The 26,656-nt window shown below is 30.9% G+C and overlaps 1 protein-coding gene across 7 annotated transcripts in view; it reads left to right on the top strand.

The window, feature by feature from the left end:
• LOC137254075 (putative mediator of RNA polymerase II transcription subunit 12) overlaps positions 1 to 16,096 on the top strand; it is a 45,665-nt gene extending 29,569 nt beyond the window's left edge. For 5 of the 7 annotated variants that reach the window (XM_067791773.1, XM_067791771.1, XM_067791772.1 and 2 more), the window contains exons 3-5: positions 215 to 1,100; positions 2,847 to 2,957; positions 3,044 to 16,096. In XM_067791773.1, the coding sequence (XP_067647874.1) occupies positions 215 to 1,100; positions 2,847 to 2,957; positions 3,044 to 3,122 (1,076 nt within the window). In that variant the 3' untranslated portion in view covers positions 3,123 to 16,096. The remainder of the gene's footprint in view (positions 1 to 214; positions 1,101 to 2,846; positions 2,958 to 3,043) is intronic. The other 2 variants (XR_010953970.1, XM_067791770.1) reach the window with 2 other exon arrangements.
• Positions 16,097 to 26,656: the final 10,560 nt, after the last annotated feature.

The following is a 26,656-nucleotide window of genomic DNA, read 5'->3' as shown; positions in this document are numbered from 1 at the left end:
CAACTCAATCTATTTATCGATAGGCTGTGTATAAGTATTGGCAGTACCCTCTTAAGTCTGATTTCTTTGGTTTATGTTTTGACCTATAACAGTTATTTTCCATCCCTGAAATATTTCGAAGATGAATTTGATTTTGTATTTTTCAATAGACAAACTTGTCAATTGTTTTTAAACTTTTGTCTTAATTCTAAATATTATTGATTCTTCTAATCAGCAGACTGGACGAGTCCATTAACGCCACCACCACCACCACCACCATCATCATCACAATTATCAACCAGCAATAATATCACCAGCGACCACGTTGTGCACAATCAACGCAACAGCAATCGAAGCGACAGCCAGGCGACAACACAAAACCACGACGACGAGGCGGGACAACAACAGCAACAACACATAGACGAGTTGTACGGAGAAGACGCTATAGGGGGCAGTGATTGTGTTGACGGGGGCAATTGGTCAGCACCACAAAAATCACAACAACAACCCAACTACAATCATCATTACTATCAACAAGAGCAGCGACATCATCATTTTTATTATAATAATCACCATTACGGTGGCACCCACCACAATAACTATCACCACCAACACCAACACAATAAAGACTATCAGCACCACTATAACCAACAGCACGAAGAAGAGCAACACGCCAACAATTACCATCATCAACAACACTACAATCAACAGCAATATACTGAGCAACAACATAAACAAACACATAAATCACAACAACTGCAACAAATCAACAATACAAAACACACAGCAATGGAGGCCACCTACAACAATAATATGTTCTATTATGAACCACCAGTGACAGCAGCAATTACACCAACCGGTGGCACACCAACAACTGGCAGCTACTTTGGTAGTGCTACCACCGATGTTGATATCGCTGCTGTCAATGAGTTAGCTCATCGAGTACAAACGGAGTTGCGTGATGCAAAGAAACGTCATTTAGATTGTACTGAAGTGTCGCTGCCATATGATCTCATGCCGCGTATTGCGGCCGAAATAATCAAAGCTTCAGAGCGTGAACCGTGTGGCGTGCGCGGCTGTTCTTTATACATCGATTTCGAATGTGACCCGAACAATGTGAGGTAAGTAATAGATAATAAAATTATAGTTAATTTGAATTATTTAATTTATTAAACAAAAGATAAAGGATTGGGGTGTGAGGGTTATGATAAGAGCTAGCTTACAGTGGGGAAAATTCAATTAACTAGTAATTAGGGGTGGGGACAAAACGCTTTGCATGTGATCGAAATGAACATTCGTGCCTAAAATATTTATTACCAAATGAAAACCTCATTGGACAGCTTAAGCAGCAAAGGTGAAATGTGAAATAAATTTTGGATTCGTCTAGAGCGGTAAATTTTTTATGGATACTCATTCTCAATAGGGTCCAATTAGTTTAGCTCTGTTTGTACTTAACCGAGCTGCACAGTGGGCTTGTACAGGTTCTAAAATACGACATCAGCACGGACATTTATTCAAAACTATATTCTAGGACAGGACAAAAGATATTCCGCACCAGAATCAAAATCATCCACACAAGTTGAGGTAGAAAGTAAACACAGGAATCGTTCAGAAAATATAGCGACTAAGTTTTTCAAGGACGCAGGTTTCGTTTAAAAAATAAAGGGACCAAGTTCCCCACCGAGGGTGAGGTGATCCAGATGATTCAGCGGGGTCACGTCAAATTGTTTCCAAAATGGTCGGTCTAGTACCGTAATGATGCTAGGATAAGTGACTATCAACATCAATAATACAACCCAAAACCTTCGGGGAGTATCGTTATAACTACAAGAAGAGAAGCAAGACTAAAATAGCAACATATATATGATTTTATCGACACTTTTTTTAGAATAATTCAATCAAAGTAAATGCAATTAACATGTTTGTTTGGACAGTTCAATCCATCCCAAAAATAATGCATCTCGATGTTTGGGAAAATGTCAACCATTTAGACGAAACTTTTTCTTCAAACATTTTCAAATAATAGATTTCAACTCGTTTGGTATTTAAAATACCTTTTAGGAGGGTATTTTGATCAAACAAGTTTATCGACTTGTTATCAAAATGTGATCGGCTTTTTATGCAAAAATTTATCGATTTATTATACAGTAAATCGATATTTTATCAAAAATTTATTAATTTACTATGGCATTTTATCGATTTATTGTCGAAAATTTATCTGATGGTTAAAAAAATTCACCGATTTGTAATTAAAAGTTATCAATTCCTTATCGGAGTTTTACCAATTTTCATAGGCGGGTCATCGATTTGTTAACGACGACTCATCGGTTTGTTATGAAACAGCTATCGACAAAATTTCAATATGAAATCGATGACACATCTGTAACCCGACGATTACAAGCCGATGAGAAACCAATAAGAAGCTGATAACAAACCGATATCTCGCCGCTAATATTCGCTTTCAACAGTAAGTCGATAATAAAGCTTTAACTTGTCAGTTTCCGTTATCGCCGACAAGAAGTCGACGACGCTGTTTGTTGTTATTTGTTTCTGGTAAAGTTACCTCTTCTGAAGTTTATCTGCAACCTCTGGGCGAGCGCTAGTTAATTAAAAGACATAAGCTTTCTAGACGTACCTGTGCATGATAACACATTGAGCTTCACGGGTACTTGGTACTTAAAAAGGGCAAGTTTCATAACTTGAGAAAAACGAAAAATCTCATTTTAAAAGTTGGTCAGATTTAGGTTGGGGTCGCGGTGCAAAATAAAGGCGGTCCTTATCATCTGACATCCCACAGAAAAAAAAAGATCACAGATGCTTTTAGCAATTTACTCCTAACACTAAATTTCAATCTCTATTTCTTGCAGACGTATTGCCTCATTCAAAGTGGACGACTACACCGTCTCCACCTTCGAGTTGTATCTCACGCTGAAGCAAGATAAAAGCGGCTGGACATCGTTACTACCACAATTTATCAAGTACGTAAGGAGAAATATTGCAGCACAAATGCTGTTTTGCTCAAAACAAAGGTCTAACCTAAAATGTTTTATACACTTCATTACAGAAATTTAACACGCAGCAATACCATTTTGATAAGCCCCGATTTCACGCTGACCAAGAACAAGCTTTACTCCTGCGATTAAGCAAGTTCCAGCTATATGGGTTGCTAGAAGAGAGTTATTATTATTAATTTTTTAATACATTCATACATAAATACATACCTACCCAGAGATCTCATTTAACTCTCTACTGTATGCAGCCACTTGAATGTACAAGCGACAATAAAAGTTGCGATAAACCTGAGAAAAAACGAAGGGCAGCAAAATTTGGTCAATTGCTATCTTTGGAATAGCCAACGTAAATAAAAGTACAAATGTGCTATTCATACTTATTATTTTCTTAATATATTAATGAAATGGGCGTGGCTTTAACTACATACAACAACTAAACAAATGAAATCATTAAAAATAATTATGTACTCACGTACTACAACAAAAAGCAGGAACAACGCATAATGAGAATACTTTATTTTCTCAACAATCCCTCCGAATTTCATTATTTTTACTGGACACCAAGAAAGCAAAAGCAAACAAGTATATTAAAAAAGTCAAAAGAGGCAAAACAAAATGTAAGAAAATGTTGAAGAAAAAAAACAAACAAATGGAAGCAAATTATGATAGTTTAAGAAAGGTTAATGAAACCGCTAAGGAAAATTAAACAAAATATGGAAAACGGCGAAAACAACCCCAAAAATATAGAAATTCAAGTCATTTCTTTCGTTAAATAAGTGGAAATGATTAATTAAATCAATTTCGTATTACAAACAAAAACAACAATCAGCAATTAAACAAAGATCATAACCATAATTACAAAATAGCAACATAAACAACAGCAAGTACTTCACAAGCACATATAACAACAACTGAATCAACAATTACAGACAACAGAGAACCGAAAAAAGTACACTTCAAGCTAAGGGGTAGGCCTAGCAGTAAAATTAGAGTATGTAGCGTACGTTGGAAACATACAAACAACACACGAAACACCAGCGGCGCAACAAATCAGCGGTCTTCAAACCATTCATTGACACACAGCATAGTAAAAGCAGTGAAATTAGTGTTGATAACTATTTTTTGGATAACTGCATTCGTTAAAGGAAATACAAAGAAAATTTTCAAAAATTTCTATAAACCATGCAAAAAAAATTTAAGCAAACGCCTTCTCTACGCGTTCAGCACTGTATTTAACGGTAGTATTATATGAACAAAAACAAAGTAAAACTAAAACTATTAATCTGTTTAAATTTATTTCTTTTTTCTATACAGTGAAAATATTTAATAGCGATCTTTTTCGAAAAGAATAAAACTCAAAAAAGAAAATTATTAATAATTTTGAGAAAGGGAAAATCAAAAAAATGCAAATAAAAAACTCTTTAAAACTTTAAGTAAATGCGATTGCAAAAAACGCAAAAACAAACAAAGTCGATGTGATATTAATTAATACATAAATGTTTGATAATAAGAAAAAAAAAAGAATTAAAACTAAAAATATACACAAAAATACTTTTCAAAACACGAATTTCATGTTAATTTTATCTGTACGAATTTTATTAAGTTAGTGTAAAGTTGAAATATAATTTTTTTTAATGCAAATTCAAAGCAGAGTAATTTTTCAAGCGCCGATGACGAAAGGCGCGGCAGCTGGGAAAAAAGTAGAAGCAGAGTTGACATAAACCCAATGGAAACAAAATTAATATACTCTGCAAGCTCTGCTCAGCTGAGTATAAAAATATGCTACAACGCAGCAAATTAATATCTAAATTATGGGGTACTGCACAAACTACAGCAAGCCATTCTCTTTGATAAAAAATACAAGATATTTAGGAGAGTTCAATATGAAGATATTTGCTTTCATCCATGACGCTGTCATCAAGAGTTATATTTAAAGAGCCTGCTTATTTTTTAGGTATTTTTTGCAGCCTTGTAGGTAGAAGTAAACCGATTTGCTTACGATTCCAGTTTAAAAAATAATTAACCGAACTTAAGCAAGCAAATAATAAAAAGCTCTCTAACAATATGTCAACATGAAGCAAAAGAGTTTATGAGAATGAAAAATTTGCAAGCAAAGATTCTGAAAAAAGAACAAGAAAAGCTGCAATATGACTCAAAAAATAAGGATTCAAGAAACTGTACAAAAACCAAAAAAAGAATACCCAAGAACTAATCAAAAATACATTGCACAAACAACCCACAAAAAAATGAACAACTCTGTTAAAAAAGCGCTCTTATATGAGCTTTAAATTTCTTCGAAGAAATTCGACTAAGTTCCCAAAAATGTACTGAGAGAACGATCTTATATGAGTCTTGTGCAAATCCTCGCAAAAAAACATTCAATTATGACTCTTTTGAACCGCTTTTGATTTATTTTTCTGCCACATCGTAGAACATTCCTCGCACATTTTGGCCTCATAATAGAACTGATTAATGGAGTAAAATATCATATAAATAAATAATTTAAAGCTCCTATTTTTACTTAGTCTTTTAATACCTTTTTGGCTGGCGAAGTTCGTAGGCACATTAAACTTCAAGAGCAGGTATTTTGTGAATTCTTGTGAGATATAGCATTGCTGAAAGTTTGTTGTGAGGTTTCTTAGAATCAAAGCTTTTTATTATTATTCGGGTTTTCGGTTAATATAAATTTTCTTCCTTCTCTCTTTACACGAAACACCTACTGTATAATTCAGTCAAGTTCACGCTTCAACAACGCGCTATATATTTCAGAAATTCTTCTAGTATTACACACTTTGGTCAAACTTCAATCATGCAGTTTTATATAAATTTATTATTTCAAATAGCTTTTATTTGCATTTATATTTTTAACAATTTTAAATTTTCAATTTTAAAAAGCCCCACACTTATTAAACTCAGCGCTTTTATATAGTTTTAGACACTCATGCGCAATGTAATTATCTGTGGAATTACCCACAGCAAAATAAAATTCGTGACCTAGTTTATAGTCAGAACATTGATTCGCACATTAATTGGCATGTAGTTAAAATGTAATTTAATTTTGGCAAAATCTAAATTTAGTAATTAATTTGACATTTGTTAAGTACTAAATTGATATCATTCATTTGAGGCACACACACACCCACAAACATAAAGAAACATATTATATTTAATAAAAAACTCAATCAATCTAAATGCGTGTATGTAGTTGTATAACGCAAGTAGTGTAGCGTAGATGTTAGCCTATTTAAATTAGACGAAGAAGACGAAAAAGCACATAAATATATTGAACTTACAAAAATCACTAGCGAAAACTCAAACTATTCCAATAGCCACAAAACTATTCTAAAACAAAAAACAATAGCTTATATAAACAACAATAGCTTCAATGCATAAAAAACAATTAATAGTATATTCACAAAAATATCAACTCTGTATCTACTACTAAAATTAACAATAGACCAAACACGGCTCAGTAAGATATTCAATAACTAAACATACATACATACCTACATAAGTATAAACCAATGAGATGAGAGAATCAAACTTTTTTAAGCTAACAAAAAATAACTATTGAAAAAAAATTACAAAAAACTATCACACATTTAAAAAATGTATATATAAACTTAATTTTAAGCAAAAAACAAACAAACAAATCGTCAAAATGAAGTGAAAATAAGTGTAGTAGGACAGCAAAACACAAAAATAAAAAAATTTCAAATATACATATATTTGTGCGAGTCCGAAAAAAATCAATAAGGAATGTAATATGAAGGTTTAGGATGTCTGCAGGTTGTTAATGGAAATATGTAGGATGGTGTTTTTATTTATTGTGCATAAAAAATTATTTAAAAAAAAAAAACTAAACAAAAAAAATTACAACAAAAATGGAAAGAAATTCTTAGAGCGACGGCAAGGTGTGTAAGAAAAGAAAGCAAAAGATAAAGTCATCTGTGTTATATAGTAATGTATTAACTAACAAATAATGAGTATATATATATATATATATATATATATATATATATGGGGTATTCCATCCCATTTCGACCAATTTTGAACCCAACCCCTTCTTCTTTTTCTAGCTTACGAAAGACGTTTTTCAGAAGTTTTTCAAATTTTTCAAACTTTCAGCCAATTCTAAAGGGGTCGGGTTCAAAATTGGTCGAAATGTGATGGAATACCCCATATATATATATTAAATAATAATAATTATATTACATACATATGTAAATTAGGATATTTAAATTATGATATATGATATAGTTAGTGTATAAAATAACAAAAACAAAGTAAACTAACTAATATTTAATGTAAGTTAAATATGCATTTTATATAGGTAACAAATAATCAATAATAACTACAACAACTGCAATAAAATATACAAACACACACACATCCTTTCATAAATCCGGCAAAATCGTGAAAAATGTGCAGGTGAGCAATACTAAATTCTAAAAAGTTATTGCAGTTATTGGCTAAAATTCACTATTTTTTAAAATAAATATAAATATATCAATGATATAAAAACAAATGTAGCTTTCAGAAGAAGCTTCCACACGTATGCAAATTTTTTATGAGCTTTTTAAAACTTTGCAAATGCAAATTTGCTCAAATTGTGTAATCTTAATACGAACGATATGAAGTGCATACAAATTCCGAATATACGTTATTTAACGAAAAGCTCAAAGCTGCTCTAATTTAAAACCAATGTGTTAAGCATTATATGCAAAAGCGAATTTCATTTTTTCTTTAAAATCGAAGCTTCAAAAAAAATCTAATTTCACATGTTTTTACTAGATACTCAAATTGAAAAGAGAAGCGCTGTATTCAAGATTAAAGCTTTTATTAGCTTAAGTTTACTTTAAACATTGTTTTATATAACTTCGTTCCAACTTTTTTATTTACCACATTTAAACTTACTTTTGCAAAAGATCTCAAATTTCAAATGTCTGTCAATTCCACATTTTCATGTGAATTTAAACTTAAAATATTTGAGAATTCGAGCAGTTTTATAAAACAAAAAGCACATTTCACATGAGTAAGCTTTTTTTATTTTGAGCTTTTATAAGCTTTCGCTACCACAATTGCATATAAAAATTATTTAAAATAATTAGTTTAGCTATTAAGTAAATAATTTTCCACATAGACACTTTGTTTTACAAAAGATCTCCAATTTGAAATAGATTTAAAAATTAAGTTAGTATATGTAGTTATTAATTTTTAACTTTTTTGAGCTTTTCGAACTGCAATAATTTTTAAATATATGAAAGCGTACATTTTGAGAAATAAAAGCAATAAAATTTAAAACAAGAAAAATTCACAACATTTTTTTAATAATTCATAATCACAACAGTTTACAAATGAACACATACACACACATCTAAAATTCATACACGTACATACTTACAAACAAAAGTTAAATGTAAAATGTAATGTGAATTAATTAAAATGAAGCGAAAAATAGAACCATGAATGTGATGTATTTATTAATTGATGCAAATAAACTAAATTAGGCCTAGTGTGAAAAAAAAACTATCATAAAAACAAAAAAATATACAAAAATAAAAGTGAAAATGCAAACATACTTCCTTGCGGTAAACTTGCGCTTTATTTGCAGAGCGCAAAAGCTTTTCGTGTAAGCACGCAGCAGTAACGAAAGCTTTTACGCTGAAGGAACATGCGCTTTTAGCTTTTATCAATTGCGAATTCGGGAAAACTACTTTTGTAAATTTCACGATGCGCTTTCGCTATTGAGGCATCATTTTTGTATTTTCGACAAAAAATTAGCAAACCAAAAAAAAAAAATGCAGAGCTAAAGCACTTCAGTGCCATTTTGGCGGTTTAAGAACTTTTTTTTTATTCTCAAAAGCTTTATATGTTGCAATAAATAAATTCTTAATTTTGTTTAAAAATTGCAGTAAACAAGTTATAAAAAAAAAATAATGAAACGCATTCAGGGTGTTTTGAGTGATTTGAATTGTTGCTTTAAATATTTTGTTTTTTTAATCTTCAACGCAGCTTTTCTAGCTTTCACTTTGCATAATTAAAAAAAAAATACATACATATAATCAACGAATTTCTCTGATTTAGGATACATGCACTTGAAAAAATTCAACACTCATTTCACGCAATTTTTAGCATTAGAATTTTAACAATAATTAATGAATAACAAACTAGGCTTAAAAAACAAAAACAAAAAACTATCACGTCCAGTGCTCCTCAAAGTATTTTGTAAAACAATAAGAAAAAAGATCAAGCATGCAACGAAACAAAACGTTGAAATATGCAGACATTAAAAAAAAATTCAGAAATTGTAAAAATAATTTCCTTATATTCAAAAAAAAAGAAAAAAATTTGCAGTTAATGAACGAAAGCTAAGTATTAGTATTTTAAAAAAATATTCCAAACTTATCTTTGTATGTCTATTTAAATATATATAAATCTGTGTGTTTTAAACTTTGGAAATTAGCAAGCAAACCCAAATTTTTTAAATTAAACATAAAAAAACAATTACAATTAATGGCAGCAGCAAAGTATTAATAGACAAACACATTGCTTAATTTTTAATTATATTCATACGCTAATTACTGTTTATTCAAAGAATACAACAACAACTAGCAGCAAGAAAAATATATACGAAACAAACTACAACAACAATAGCCTATTTTTTTTATTTTTGAGTACATAGGTATATGCATTAAAGCAACAATAACAGTAAAACAAACGAAAATCCAAATGCAGTGTAGCAAATACGTATGTACGCAAAACAATAATTATTAATCCACTACAAAAACATAGCGCAGAAAACAACAACAATAAACAAATAACTTTGTTTTATTAAGCTTACTTTTTTGTTAAACAAAAAATAAAAACAATTAAAAGCAACAACAATAAATTATATGTGTGTATATGAAAAAAATTTAGTAATCAACTTAAACAACAATTGTTAAAACAATATTTAACGATTATCCCACCATGTGATTGAATAACAATTATTCAAATTAATTTATTAAAGCTTAGAATATGAAATTACCTACATAATTAATTGATTAATTAAATTGAAACAAAAAATATATATAAATACTTAAATACATAATTAGATTTTATGAGCAAAGCAAATAAGCAAACTTGAAAATACAAAATAACTCAAAACAAATTATGAGAAGAACCCCTAAGCCCTACTTAGAAAGCAAAGTTGTTTCAAAAAAAAAAAAAAAATTGTTGCAAAAGCAAGGGCGCTGCAGCGTAAGATATTTGAACATATAGTAGGTGAAAGTGCAGAATTTGAACAAATAATGAATACACACAAAAGCAAAAATGTTTTCAAGACTATTAAAGAAAAAGTCATGCATTTACAATTTCAAAAAACTATATCTACATTCTGTAAACCACTATAAAACCACTTCTACAGAAACTTTCAAAATGTAAAAACTCTTTTTTCAAAAAACGCGGCTCGAAAATTTTTCTAAATCTTCTATACTTGTCAGTTTTTTTATCAAACATACATATTTTAATAAGGTTCATCCCAAAGTGAAGAGTGCGATGCTTCAGCATATTTCATGCGGTTTTACTTAAAAAATAGAATAAAAAATTGCATACAGAGTTCAACTTATGGCAGATGTCCGTTGTAGAAACAAACCTTAAACAAAAATATTTTTTCAAATGACTTACGTGTGTGTGACGGATGTGACAAATTTGTCACACTGTATCACAGTTGCTCTGCATTAAGGCGCCATACTATTTTGCTTTAGCAGTAATAATATAAAAAGTTGAAATATGACCGATGTGACACATTTGCCATGGAAAAAAAGGTTATTATAAAATTATTTTACCAATGGTTTTACATTTTGTTTTACGAATGCATAAAATATCCATCCTGCCCAGTATTTCAGCTGTGACAGTAGTGACATAAATTTTTAACAGATTTCGTTTTAAGGACATAATAAATAGTTTCAAGCAAGGACCTGTTCGTGCTTCTTACTCCCGCTGTTGGGCTATCCGTTTTGTTCAAGTTAACTACTTCATAAAATAAAGCACCGGGGTTGCATCTTAGTAGCAGCAACTGGCTTGGTTACGTAAAGCCGGACGATATGGCAACGCACTGCCCTCAAATTACCCTCGTAAGAGTGATGGAAATTTGTGACGGCTAAGTTTCAATACATTTTTTAAACCATTCAAATACTCCTCTAAAATTTAGATTACCCTGGAATGAGCCATACAAAATTTCAATACACAAATTAGACACCCCAACTTCAGCTTCTATGTACCACGTCCACATTTAACAAAAACACAAAAACCCACACTTATATTGAATATATATCAAGATATATGTAATTTATATTAACAGAGCAAGATAATTCAAATTTAAACAAAACAAGAAAAATATTTAAAACTAAAATATGAAAAAATTATGAAAAAAATTAATAATTTAACAAAAAACACAAAAAATGTTTCTCACCATTAGCGTTTAACAAACTTTCACCATACTTCGAGTACATACAAATAAACATAAATAGTATTTTATTGTATTTTTTAATTGTATTATTGCATGTAATACATATTAGTTGTTTGTTTTTATATAAAAAAATATGATGAAGTAAAAAGAATTAACTATGTAATATATATATCAAATTAAAAATATTAAACAGTTTGTATTTTGTATGCGTGTGCGCGTGATTATATAGGCATTTTTTCCAATTCAATTAATTACTATTAACAATTTAAATAAGTTATTACATTTGTATGCAAAATATTATCTATATATAATTATGTATTATTAAATAATTTTTCAAATTTTCACTCTTGTTGTGTGCGTAGCAAAATCCAAAAGAAAAAACTTTTAACAAAAAAAAATTCCAAATAGTACACAACAACAAACTAGGCTTGAACAACAAACTTCATAACAAGAACGGCAAGCAAAATGTAAACAAACAAAAAATTGTGCAAAAAAATTACAAAAAATACAAAAACCAAATTTCAACACAAAAAAAAATTTAATAAAAACAAAAAACGTATTATGTTGCAACAAAATCACTTTGTGTTTTTTATTTATTTATTATGTATAAATTTCGTTTAGTAAACATTGGTTTGTTTTCGCTCCACTCATATTTCGCTGATTTGGTTTCTTTGATTTCACTCACAATTCATCGGCAATGCTCAAACACCTAAGTATGTGGTATTCACGGCAGGCGGGGCAAAGTTGCAGTTGCTCGCTATGCGTTCACACTGCAAAAGTACTTTCGAGAAGAAAAGTAATGAATAAGCTGGGCCCGAATCGTAATATACGATCACGGATCAGCAACCATACGAAAGAAAATTACGTGATACGTCAAACGTTTAAACAAAATGGGATTATAACATACGATAGCAAACGGAACGTAATTTATTTTCAATTCACAATAAATTCTACGATCCACATTAGGTTGGATTGTATTTTTAGCTAACAATAAATTTTGAACTGTCAAATTGGTTGCCGAAATAAAAAAAAATAAGGTAAATAACTGCGATGGATCAAATTTTATTGTTTTGTTTGAGCTCCAGTAATAGCGAAGGCGATGAAAAGATAGTCCAAAGGCGGTCAAGAGAGTGCAGTAACCTTTTGGACTTATCGAACAAAGCGCAAGCATATCATTTATGTATTATATCATTGTAACAAAAAATTATTGCAGTTTCTTGAAGAGATTTCGCTTAACTTAAAAAGCTTTTAGTTACTTTCTGGAGAAGTTAAATTTGAAGCACGCCGATACCTAAGCGGGTGTCTCGCCAAGAATTCCGCCAATATTTCCTTTTGGCTTGGATTAAGCTTGTTTGATTTCGACCTTTTTTAGTAATAAGAGTTTGAAATTTGTTATTATATTTTACTTGTTCATCTGATTTAACAATTTTCTTACATTTTCATTGAAATTTGTATGCATAGGATCGCCAGTTTGTGTTCGAATGAAAGTGGAACGCTACGTGTACGTTCAGCCATTCGTCACGTATGTTGCGATCCAAAATTACAATCGAAGTAGAACGTTCACGTATGTCATAATCCGAAAATCATATTTTTACGTGACGAGTTATACGATCACGGATGTTGCGATTTGGCCCCTGATTTTGTACTCACAGCACAGGTATGTGAACGATTTCTTTAAAGATACTGTTCGGTTGTTATGAGATTTTATATAAACAAAGTCGAGTTTACTGCACAACGAATTACAACATTATTGCTGAAGGTGTGAATAGCCTTGTACACTTTTTGTGAATTTGCGTTTGTAAGGCCTAGAAGGCAGGTGTAACTCTATTGTAGAAAGAATGAATTTAAAAAGAATTTGCGTGACATCAATGACGGACAATAACAAAATGATATTCCTCTCATCATTATTACTTATTTAGAAAAGCATATCGAACAATTTTTTAGAAAGAATACAAATCTTAATTTTAGAAGCGATCATACCCAGTTTTTCCCAAAAAAAATTAGCAACGTCTTTTAAAGAACACATCTGGGGCGCCTAAAAGCATGCAACAATTATTTGCTCGGCTATCGAAGTCAGTCAGTAATGGCTATTTAAGTTCAAAGCCTTTGAAGTCGGCACAAAAAAAGGTGGTCGGACAATTTGCACGAAAAACTGAAAAGCAGCACACCACAAAGAGCAACAGAATCTCGGCCTTATTCTATTCAATGGTGTTTCGCGAAAAATCATTATTATTGTCAAATAAAGGGAAATAGTATATCGCTCCAGCCGGTTTTCAAATTTGAATGACTTTCTGAAAACTAGTTTATTTTTAATATCGTGGATTACCAAAGAGTTGATTCTACAGACAATGGGTCTCAAGCATAAAAGGCGAGCGCGCCTGTGAAAGCTTTTCCTGCATACAGCCTCACACTGACAGTACAAAAGCTCGTTGCACAATTGTTAATACCGTTTGCTTCAAAAATTTCTTTAACAGACGTTCAGCGTCTGTGTTAGAAAATTAAGTGCTGCTGGATCAATCGCTGCATACGTTAACTCGTTCCTACCTCCCCACGCACAGTTCCTTATCATCCCTTTCTCCCATTTCTTTGCCGCTTCTTTGTCTTCGACTCACTGCTAGCAATATAGAAGTATATGAACAAGCATATTTTGAACGTAGTTATTACGTATTTAGCAGATGAACCAATTGAGAAAAAGTCATAAAGATCGGTTGAGAGCTTTCGGCGCCCTAAAACATCATTTTTTTTTTATCAGATTCGTTTAACGTAAAGAAAGTTATTTTAAATAATAAAACTATGAACCTTTCGAAAAATTTGTCGAGCTGGCATGCATGCACATTTTTTAGACGTTGGTTATCTATGAGCACCTCTTATCTAAATATTCACATAGATTTTATAGTAGGAGCTTTTACCAAGTTTCTTCGTCCATCATTGCCGTGCCCAAACAATCTAAATGCTGCCACTGGAAAACAATGCGTTGCAGAAAGTTTCTTGACAGCTCCAGGCAATTTCAGCCAAGTATTGAGTATCAGATCACCGCCATATAAAATGCTGTCGTGTTTGGTTCAGCTGAAACACCACACCATCACTTCCAAATGAACTCTGCCAATTTAAGAACAATGACACACAAAAAGAGTTCACTATCGCGTAAAAGCTCGCTAAGCTTTAAGCTTCATATCAACGTCGCAATGGCTACTGCTGGAACAACGTCAAGACTACTTCGCTGCATCCCCTACAAGAAATTTAAACCCACAGGTATTCGTAAAATTATTTCACAAACTTTGAAGTTGTTTGATTTTCTAATACAAATATATTCATACAAGCAGCCTGCCATAAACAATTTTTGAAATAAACCTCGTGTAGATTCTCCTAGGTTTACATATATTATGCCTACAAAAGTACAAAGAAATATACAAAAGTATTTAATTTTTAAAAATATAAAATTTTTGGCACAACTTTACTTCATACAAATTTTTTATTTCTCTAGAATTACTTTTGTACATTTTGAAAAAATAACACTACAAAACATCACTACAGAAATAACAAATTCGTCAAAAAAGCTTGAAATTGTATATATGAAAAATCGTTTAATGTATTTACTTGTAAGTATGCAGAAGCATAAATAATAAATTAATTTAACTTAATAAAATAGGTAAACAAAATATGAAAAAGATTATTTAAACAAAATAACCAACAAGTTCAACAAACATTTCTCGGTGTGTCTTTAGAATTTTAAATTTAATCTCTGTGTACGTTGAAAATATTTAATAAAAAAAAAAAATATTTAGTACTTTAAATAAAATATTAACAAAAAACACAAAACATTAGATAACAGGAGAAAAAAACTACTTAATAAAAACAAAACGGAAATTTTATTCTAACAACTTGGAGCTAATTCCTAAAAATTGTGCCATTATGCATTTCAAAAAAAAAAACAGCTTTAAGAGGACCTTTCATCAAAAATTTGGTTTAAAGCTGCGTGCTGACTTTGCGTTTATGACGACACAACAAAATCACAACAAAAACATACAAACTTCAAAAATTTTCTAAAAATTAAAACAAAAACTAATCTCTGGTAACTCTTACAAGAAAGACTTAATATACTTCACAAAACAAGAAGAAATATTGAATATTGTTAAGCGTAGTTGTTAAAGTAACTGAAAATCGTGCATGTTTATCAAATGTATGTAAATAGATTTTGTGCGAAAGTGAAAGCTCACGCATAAATGTTTGCCTCTAAAACAAAACAGAGAAACAAACCAAAACAAATACTCAGCAAAAATTGCAAACTACAAATAATAATAAATAAATTATTGTAATATCTGAGAGCAAAAAAAGAAAAAATTAGGTGGTCTATTATTAAATCAAGCAAAGAAAACAAGGAAATAAAACACGAACAAATATTATACAAACATAACAAAATATTTATGCATACTTGCAATGATTTAGGTAGATTTAAAAGTATTAAAATAAATTTAAATAAAAAATACAAAATAAAAACTGAAACAAAATTTTTAACTTTTTAAGCAAACAATAATAAAAATGAAAAAAAAATTATAATAAAACAAATTAACAAACTTCTCACTCTCTCAGTGTCCGTAGCATGCAGTAGGTGTCATACAATACATACAAGCATATATGATTATTTATAGCAATATACATATAAACATAAATATATATTCATATTTGCGTCATATACATGCATACATAACCTATAAAGGTACATAGTACATAATATACATATACGAAAACGTGTATATATAAGTATATGTAACAAAACAAAAAAAAAAACCAAGGCTAATCAACGAAAAACTGTTAAACAAAAATAAGGTGATGACAGCGTAAACTTCAAATAATGTCCCAATATTGTTAATCTATTTTCAAATACTTTCGAACATTTTTAAATATTTTTATGAGGTAATAAATATATTTTTTTTTTCATCAGCTAATTTTTCAACCGCTAAGTAAGGAGCAGTAAAAAAGTAACTTGAAAAAACACTTAAGCGTGCGCCTTTAAAAGCGCTGTGAATTTTGCAATCCATTGGCTGTTAAATCACGTTTGAAATGCGGTGACTTTAAAATTGTTTTAAAATTAACAAATTTTAGAGCATGCAAAATCCACTTAAAGAAAACTCCCTTTTTTGCGCCATATGAAAACATCAATAAAATTTCTCTAAAATTTATTAAGGTTTTTATAAAGTACTTATTATTAATATTGAATATTCAATTATTATGTTTTTCCAAGAGAAACTGTAAAGAAAGAAAGAAACATTTACTGACATATTGCGATGGTACCATTTCGAAAATCGCCAGGAGTTCATCGTCAGTCAATTTCGTAATGTTATCAAAGGTTTCACCGAGATTCGAACCGGGAAGCAGGATAGCCTAGTGGTTAAGGCAACTGCAGTTTCACCGTGTGATTCGCGGTTCGAATCTCGGTGAAACCTCTGATAACATTACGAAATTGCCTGACGATGAATTCGTGGCGATTTTCGAAATGGTACCATCGCAATATGCCATTAAATGTTTCTTTTTTTCTTTTCAGTTTCTCTTGGAAAAACAATATTCAATTATTATAAGCCGGTGTTAAGCTCATGAATTCTTAATAATAAGCACAAATTGATCACACCATTAAAACAAACAAACATAAATATGTAAAACTGGGTTTTTATAAAGATTATAATCTTTATAAACAAAAACTAATGGAACAGTCTGTCACATTGAAATGCACAATCTCGTCCATATCAAAATCTAAAAAATAACTCAAATTAAAAATCTATAGTATATATTAAATAAATAGTTAAAAAAAAACAGTGTAACAAAAATTAATTGCCCACGAAAAAACTAAAAGCTGCGTTAAAATAAAATATAAATTTACTAAATGTTTAAAAATAAAAAAACAACTGAACATGCAATACAATAAAGAAAACGGTCAATTGTTTAGAATTTGCAGCAAGAATATAGAATATATTTGAATTAAAACAGAAATAAACCAGCTGCCCATAAATTGAAAGAAAAATGGCTGCGAATACAAAAAAATATTTGTTATGTTTTGTTTATTTTAATTGTTTGAATCAGTTTGATATTATTAAAAGAATTTTTGGACCCAATAATCACAAACACGGATGGAATTCCTGTTTTGTAAAGTGGTGAGTTGAAAAACTTTTCTAACTTAAAATTTATAGAAGAGAAATGTTTCAAGGTGCACTCGAGAGTTTCGGAAAACTATTCGGCGTTCAACTACATGTCGTGTGAGCGCAGCGATAGATATTCAGTAAAGCAAGCAATAAACATCTCATACGTAAGTTCTATGCTTAAACTTTCTCCATATAAACACAAGCTACCACAAAAAAAATACTTCTGTATTCCAAAATTCTTCGGCGTTGTGCACAACTGCCCTATGAATTTGTTCAAACATAAACATGTTTTCTTTGAATGCAGACCTCGCATAGTTTAAAACGTGACATTTCGGTTTACATTTTAATCCAGAAAATTTCCATTATTTAAACCGCTGGACTAAAATGTAAACTCATATATATTTAATTTGGGTTTATCCGCTCAAAGCCTATAATATAGACCAAAAAAGTTTAAAAACGTGGTACCGGTGTGTTTCCCATGAACTACCTAGCAAAGATATGTTTCTAAAAGCTATAGCTGCTGGAAACTCTGAGAGACGTGAGTTGATATACTAATTTTTCCGACACTTCAGTACTTTGTTCCAGAAATCGAAAAGTAACAGAATCACCAATAATGATTGGTTGCTTGAGTGATGTGGCCAATTTCCATTGACTAAAATTTTATTTTTATATTTTCTGTTGAAAAAAAAACTTTAAATTAAAAACACATATAAAGTAACTACCACCAAAAATATCTCACCCTAACAACTCAAAATCAAAAAGAACAATATCTTAAATACAACAGAAAAAATATAAAGATTGCTACACAAATAAAAACAAATTATTATATTTATGTAGAGCTTTAAAAGCTATAACAAAAAAATCTTAAAACAATAAGGGAAGCAAAGAACTGTACTGTGAGTAATTACAAAAATAAAACTGAGGGCAACAGGAAACCAAAACCAAACCAAACGTGAAAACGGCAGCAAAATCCAAAAAATTAGATAAATTCAATACATTAAGAATAAAATTTAAATTCTAAAAACATAAGCAAATTATAATACGAAAAAGCACAAAATTTTATATAAAAAAGAAAAATCTTGGAACAATAGAAAAAAATATAAATAAAAAACTATGAAGTCCATAATATACAAAACTTAATTAAATTTTTTTTATAGGGGCTACCGTCAAAACCAATAAAACAAAATTTTTTTCGCGATTTCAATTATAAATAAGAGCTTTTTCAAACACAAAAATTTTATTTTTTCAATTGAACAAAAATTAACTTAAATAACAAACAAAACAACTCAAGTAAAGTTTACTTACTTACACAAGTTTGCTTAACAAGAACGGCAACAATAGAATCTAGCAATAATTGACTATTCCTAATGCTTCTAAGTAAACCTAACCTAACAAATTTGTAAGAATTTAAAGACAGCACAACATACATATACGTACGTCCTCTATTATGCATATTGTTTTTGTTTATAATAAAACTATAAAAAAACAACAATAATACTTTTGTGAAACACTACCACAAATATAAAGAAGAAAACATTTAGAAAATTTTTAGAAGAACAATAAATGCAAGTCTTAATATGATAACAATTGTAAGACGAGCTAACAAAAATTAATAAAAATTAAAATTCATGTTATATAGCTATGTATGAAAAACAAATTAATAAATCATGTTGTGAACTGAAAGAATTGTAAAAAGTTGAATTAAAAATAAATCTTGCTGAAATGACTTCGACAACTACAGCTTTGAAATTTTAAATAAGGAACAATAATAAAACGAATGAAAATGTTATGAAGCATCAAGCAAGTACATAATAAAATTTTAAGAAAAAACACTGATGTCGAAAAACAAAACAGGAACAAAAAACACTCAAAGATACACAAAAGAATATAAAATAATAAAATATTAAATTTAATGGAAGCAAAGAAAAGTATGTTTTATTTCTCGGAAGCACGCACGTTTTTGTTCTCGTTATTTAGAGATAAATTTTGAGGGAGATGCAGTCCCTAACTTGACACTAAGGGACTTGCTTTATAATATATGATTTTCTTTGAGGCAATGTAGTGTTCCAACGGCAGAACTAAGGTTATTTCGCCAAACTCTGCGGTACCCACTTCCCTGTTACCGTCAGTGTAATACTAGGCCTTTCAAGGTAAGGAAGGAAGGTAGTCTTCTTCAGCCATTGTAACTGCTGTAAACAGTTGGGTGGCTGATTATTCCATTTGTTAGTTATAAGGAAGCGTTGGCGTACTTCTCGATAAAGGGAAAGACTTTGAATCAATTATATAAGTGGTCAACAAATTTAAACCGAGTGCCAGATCATTACTTGTATTTCTATATCATGTTCATAACCTCAATTAATTCTAAACTGGTTTGTTAAAGCAAGCCGCGATTTCCTTACCTTTACTAATATCGAATAGGTGCTCAGGTAAGTAGCTGACAATGTGACAGCTGGTAATTGGATAAGAATGATTAACGTACAAGCAGGATTTTGATGTGCGTATATGCCGCTTGGTCTCAAATAAAAAGAAATGTGGGCTCAACCAAGGTCACAGTACCAACACTCACAATTTGATGATGTGATCTTAGACCAAATAGAAATTACCTCGGTTCTACAGTTTATATTTCTTTACTTGGGATCTTTTACATTTAATGGTATTAAACTTTTTTTAAATATGCCCGATCAAGGATGCCCACCTAACGGCTGTCTTGGATCTCTGTAGTTTTCAAATATATTGTTTTCGATACATATATGGGCAGTAATAACAGCATGCTTTGAATTGCGTTGGCAACCCTTAGGGGCACACACAAAGCAAACGGTACAACAATCGATGGACGTTTATTCACTGCTGGTCGAGGAATTACTGTCAATGCGTAGTTTTTTTAAGGAGGTAAGCCGATGGGCATTTGAAAGATTGTTTAGATATGTATGTCAGTGATGCTCTGTTCTTTAGAAGCAGAATACTGTTTGGGGTGAAAAATTGCGTTTTAATTCCAGGAAGACAGTTTTGGTAATTTTTATCACCCTTGAGTAGTAACCCCTGTACTTTAAAAATAAGTATCGTAAATTAAAAATGCCGGCTCCATATATTTTATGCAATTTTTCTTATTTAATATTTCTTTGATTTCTTTTCTAGATTATTAACATTTTTCACATTATTTAATCTATAATTGTGTGTTAATTTTGTATTATTTGTTACATTCTTGTATCATAAAATTTTTTGTTATATAAAATAAAAATACACATGTCATATACACTAAAAAAAATAAAAAAGCTGCCTAAAATGCATTTTTTTTTCTTGAACTGCTGTTTTTAAACAGGCGCTTTTTTATTATACAACAATTTTGTTAAAAAGAATTTTTTTTGTTATTAAAAAATTTCAGAGAAATATCAGCAGAAATTTCAATGGTTAAAAATCAAACCTTATTTTCTTTTGAAAGTTTCAATCTATTTTAAAACAAATGTGCTTGAGTTTAAACATTACACAAAAAAGCGGATATTTTTTTGTAAGAAATTTTAGAATTAGTTTATTTTAATTTTTATTATATATCATGTTTAAATCTTTGCTTTCTATTAATTTTTTTTAGTTAATTAACGGTTGTTCTACAATTTTATTTTTAAATTTTTTTTTCAAATTATTGCCCTTTTAAACGTTTAGGTGGAATTTTTTTTGTTGTTGTTCTCTACTGCAACACTATATTAATTTCATCAATAATAATCATTTCTTAAATACAATAATTTAAAATATTTCTAGCAACGAGTTTTCTTCTGTTTACGACAACTAAATACTTTAATTCGATCTTCAAGAATTTATTGTTTTTTAAATTTATAAATTCTTTTTTATTTTTATTTTCCATGTGCAACGCAGCTTCTTTAGAGCACACACAGTTATATTATTAGATTATTTTTGCTTGATTTTTTATTTTTGAATTTTTTTCTTTCTATGTTTTTTTTTTTGCCAATTAACACATCACTTTTTTTATTCTACATTAAAACATTTTTTAAATGAGCACTATCTGTAGCTTTCTTTTCTTGTATAATTTTTGGTGTAATTTCGGCTAGTTTATTTGCCGAATGTTGTTGTTGTTCTGTTTTAAACTATGTATAAACATAAACCTGGGTCGATTTGTATGGACGAAAGTCAACCGATATCGCGCCATCGTGTTTTCGATAGGATTTGGGCTCAGAAAAAAAAGTTCCACTACGCATACCCAAAAAAATAATTTTCGAGCCTGCAAAAAAAAAATGGGGAAAGGGTAAATTTTTCGACCAAAACACTCCCCAAAACCCAAAAAATATTTTTTTTTTTTCAAAAAACTGTTGTAAAAACGCGCCGATAACAGTTAAAAAAATATTTTTTGGTTTTGGGGAATGCTTTTGCCGAAAAATTTACCCTTTCCCCATTTTTTTCCAGGCTCGAAAATTATTTTTTTGGTCGAAAAATTTACCCTTTCGCCATTTTTTTTTTTTCGCAGGCTAGAAGATTATTTTTTTGGGTATGCGTAGTGGAACTTTTTTTCCTGAGCCCAAATCCTATCGAAAAATCGATGGCGGATATCGGTTAATAAACCCAGTCTAATAAACATAGTTGGGGTGTCTAATGTGAAACTTTTTGCCTGATCTATTGAATAGCGAGAAGATATGTACATATGTATGCATTTTTTTTTAATTTTGCCAGAATTGTATTCATTCGATTCTCCAACAAAATATATATGTATATAATGTAAGAAACTCTATTTTATAACAGCAGCATGTTTATTATAACATTTCAACCGATTAATTCTTAAAAATAGCGCCAATTGCAAGCTTTAAGAGAGTACTGAATATGCGGTGAAATATGGTTGGTGCGGCCTAACGGGATAATCCAGTTTTGAAGTGAACTTTGAGAACAGTATAGTTCCCAGCGTTAGTAGAATGAAAAATTTAGTTACTACAGTTTGTATTTTTTTACTCAGCGTGCTTTGCACACAGAGTATATTAACTTTGATTGGATAACGGTTGGTTGTACAGGTATAAAGGAATCGAGATAGATATAGACTTCCATATGTCAAAATCATCAGTATCGAAAAAAAATTTGATTGAGCCATGTCCGTAACCTTAAATTGAAAAACACTAAAATTTTTGAAAATAGATGTGGCACAGCCCCTTTTATTGCTAAGCAATTTTCTTTGTTTCGGGAGTCATAACTCGAAGAAAAATTAACGGTTCATAATAAAATTGGGTAGACAAATGTAATCTATAGCAGGAAATATTTCTAGAAAAATGGACGAGATCGGTTAAAGACCACGCCCACTTCTATATAAAAGATTTTTAAAAGGGTCGCGGACGAAAATAATAAGCTATATCTTAGAGAAAAAGAGCTTTGTATCAATAGAATTTTACTTTCTAAATTGAACTATAACATTAAATTGGAAAACACTAAAATTTTTAAAAATGGGTGTGGCACGGCCACTTTTATGACTAAGCAATTTTTTATGTTTCGGTAGCCATAACTCGAAGAAAAATTAACGGATCGTAATGAAATTGTGTACACGTATTTTCCTTATAGCAGAAAATATTTCAAGTAAAAATGGACGGGATCGGATTAATACCACGGCAACTTATATAGAAAACAAGTTTAAAAGGGTCGTAACTAGATTGATAAGTTATAACTTAGCAAAGCGTAGTTTTGAATCAATAATATTTCACTTATCAAGTTTTAATGTAAGAGGAAATGGGAAGACATTTTACTTTTAAACGGGTGGTGCCACGTGTTATGTAGAAAAGTAATTTTTCTGAAATGAAATGTACAATTAAAGCTCACGCTGAGTAATAATGATTGGTTACACCCGGACTTAGACACCTTTACTTGTTTATTATAGCTTGACTATCATTTGGTTTGTTAGTGTTACATTTAAATTGTTTTTTTCCGTTCTCAGTTGAATTTATTTAGTTGTGCAATACCTAACTTGTTTTCGTTTTTTTGCTAATCTAACAACATTAGATTTGTACGAACATAGTGAGTTATATTTACTTAAGTTTCTAATTCTGTGGATGTTATATAGCTAAAGTTATAGAGTCGTTTTCTAGAATTATGAGGCCGCAGTTTAAAACTTTAGAGACCAAATTTATTGTTTGTATTTTTAATGTTACTTTTTCTTTGAATAGGTTTGGTTGTGCTCTAAACAGGTAAACTTTACCTTAATTACAATTTTTATATTTTTTTATTCCCATTATTTTTGCTAGAAAAGTATTTTATTATTTTTAAGATTTACTTAAAATAGATAACCAATTTTATTTTTGATGAATATGGGGTTTAGTTTCTACTGTCAGTGTGGTAATTGGGCGGGTGAAGGCTAAGAGATTATCTGTCTGAAAGGCACCGTGACCTTGCCAAAGGAGAAAGATTAATTTTGAAATCAAGTTTTTGGAACACAAGTGATGCATTTACGTAAAAAATTCCCCGAAGATGGCTCAACGCCGAAATCGATTTGTTTCGAAAATAAATTTGAGCAAGGATGACAAAAATTTCTTTCAATGTACATCATCTATCCGCAATTTTGGACAATGAACAAAAGAAAACTCATATACTAATAAGGGTACGTTCATACTTACCACAAAATAAATGAAATGAAAAACGGTTAGCTCGTTTACGCTCTCTATGCTAGAGTCTTGGCTATTGCATCAAGCATGATATCGAATCAAAGAAAGATGCTGTTCAATCAGTAAACCCTGGTTTGCTCTGCCTTCTAATTATTACATAAATTTTTATATGAAATTGCAGATGAAGTATTCGGGTAATCCGACAGCTGAGTAAAATACTTTTGGAAAATGCTGAAAACAAATTGAATTTATGCTGAGATGAGACCTTTTCAAACGAATTCTGAAATAGGGTGGTTGAAAATACAATTCTAGGCTAGAGCATATCCGCAAAAATTTTGAGATAGTGTTTTCTTACCAATTAGGCGTATGTGAACTGGCATCCGAGATATTCCATTCACCGAACGATTTTTAATAGCTCCAATCAGGAAAAATACGCAAAAGTTATTTCTAAGTTTAACCAAAAAAGAAGTCCATCAAGTGTCCTGCATTAATTTTCATAATATTCTGGTGTTCCATGGAGTAAATATTGCAATTAACGTTTACACTTCCTTCGATGGCTCTTTTTCCAAATTGTTACGTTGGTCACGTAATAGGCTGTCAAACTGCAATATAGTATTTATATGCCTAATCATTTAACGGAAACACTCAATATCGGCGAGTCCGTCCTAGATGAATTACTATCGACTTAAAAAAATTAGTTGCATTTTTAAAAGTTTGCATCACAGTGAGGTTATTATAAGAAAATCCAGCTTCGCAGAACAGGTCAGCGGCATATTTAGGTTATATGGCAGCACTCCACACGCAGGCAATATACTGGATATCGTCGGTCCAATGCCAAAGTCACGAATGTGCATATTTGATGTTTTGAGGAAAACGCGTAAGACATTGTTAAAAATAGAGATTTAATTAATAAAGATTTAATTTTGTATTCTTCAACCACAATTGGAAGGTTTACTTTTGTAAACCACTAAGTAATGTTAATTGAAAAATTATTTTTTATTTTTTTTTTAACAAAAATGCATATTTGTTGTTTTGGCTTTGCAAAATTTGACATATATATTTCGCTAAAAAATGGCACATTCGTTACTTTGGCATTGTACCGACGATATGTCAAAGTGGCCGGCGTGGAGTGCGGTAGCATTCTCGCCTACTACACCCAAAGCTTTGAGAACAAGGCCTGGAAAACCCAACATCAAAATCTTTATAAACAAGTTTTTCAATTAGAAAAAAGTTTTTCCAGCCGGGGTCGCCCTTTGGCAGTGATTTGGCAAACACTACGAGTGTACCTCTGCTGTGAAACTCCTCTGTGAAAATTCATCCGCCTTGCAGGTGCCGTTCGGAATCGGAATTATATGTTCCACCAATTCCGTGTTTTTGTATATTGTTTTATTTTTTTATACTTAAAAAATTGAACAGCAGCAACCCTTGGGATGTTTGTCGTCATCGCCCGGCGGCGACGATAGAAATAAATCTATCGTCGCAAAATGATTTTGCGTAAATTTCGCTCTTGGCGTTCATTGTGTTCAACTTCATGTAATTATGGGGATTCGTCGCGTGTATTTCGCGGCGTCAGGGCATTGTGTTTCAAACTTAACACCACGAAAATAAATCGATAACTTTTCGAGGGCGATTCCTAACATATTGATAACTTTTCGATAAACAATAGACAAATTTTCAATAGTAACTTGATAACTTTTCTTTAACAAACCCATAACTCGTCGATAAAAACTCTGCAGTTTACTTTTGCTATCTATAGCAAGCTTACAACACTGCTCAGAGATAACAAATTGATAATATACCGATAACAAACCGACAGCTCGTCAATACGAAATGGATAACAAGTCCAGAATCCGTCGTTTACAAACCGCTAACACTATGATAACATGCCGGAAAAAATAAAAGTGTGTATGAAGCAAATTTGAAGTGGAAGGCGGCTCAAATATTTTTTAAGGCTAATCGCGCTAAGCATTTTTTAAAGTCAAGGTATATTCTGTTGAGGTACGATTTCAACCTATTACACACGTGTGTTAGGTAGTAGCGTTCTTTCCTGCTGTAAAAGGTACTTCAGCTTTGATAACGTACGATAATTGGTAAAAAATTTAACGATCAATGCGATGTATTAACTTTGGCCATACGAGGACTATTGAAAGGAATTGAATAGGTTGTGTAGCGAAATCTTTTCAAATTGATGCCGGCGCAAGCTTCCCACGGGGGGAGTTGGATGACATGGGACTTTCAGCGTAGTCTTATTATGAATTCGTTACCGCGATGGAGAGGCCTTAGTGGTGCTATTTTCCGGAACGTGCCAGATTAATATCCAGCAAAGCACCATCAACATCGATAAAACTCCCCCCAATCCTCGAAGTCTTCTTATCGCTTCAAAAAGAGGACGACGAAGCACTTTTGGAGCTATTTTCAAATGTTGGCGAATGCAGCACGAACGAAAATTTGTTAGGCAATGTGCTTGTTAAAAATCCTACACACGCTCATCCAACTGTT

Source organism: Eurosta solidaginis, chromosome 5, assembly GCF_040869045.1.
Source record: "Eurosta solidaginis isolate ZX-2024a chromosome 5, ASM4086904v1, whole genome shotgun sequence".
Lineage (NCBI taxonomy): Eukaryota > Metazoa > Arthropoda > Insecta > Diptera > Tephritidae > Eurosta > Eurosta solidaginis.
Note: the sequence above shows the minus strand (reverse complement) of the source record. Positions and strands in the feature narration are given on the sequence as shown.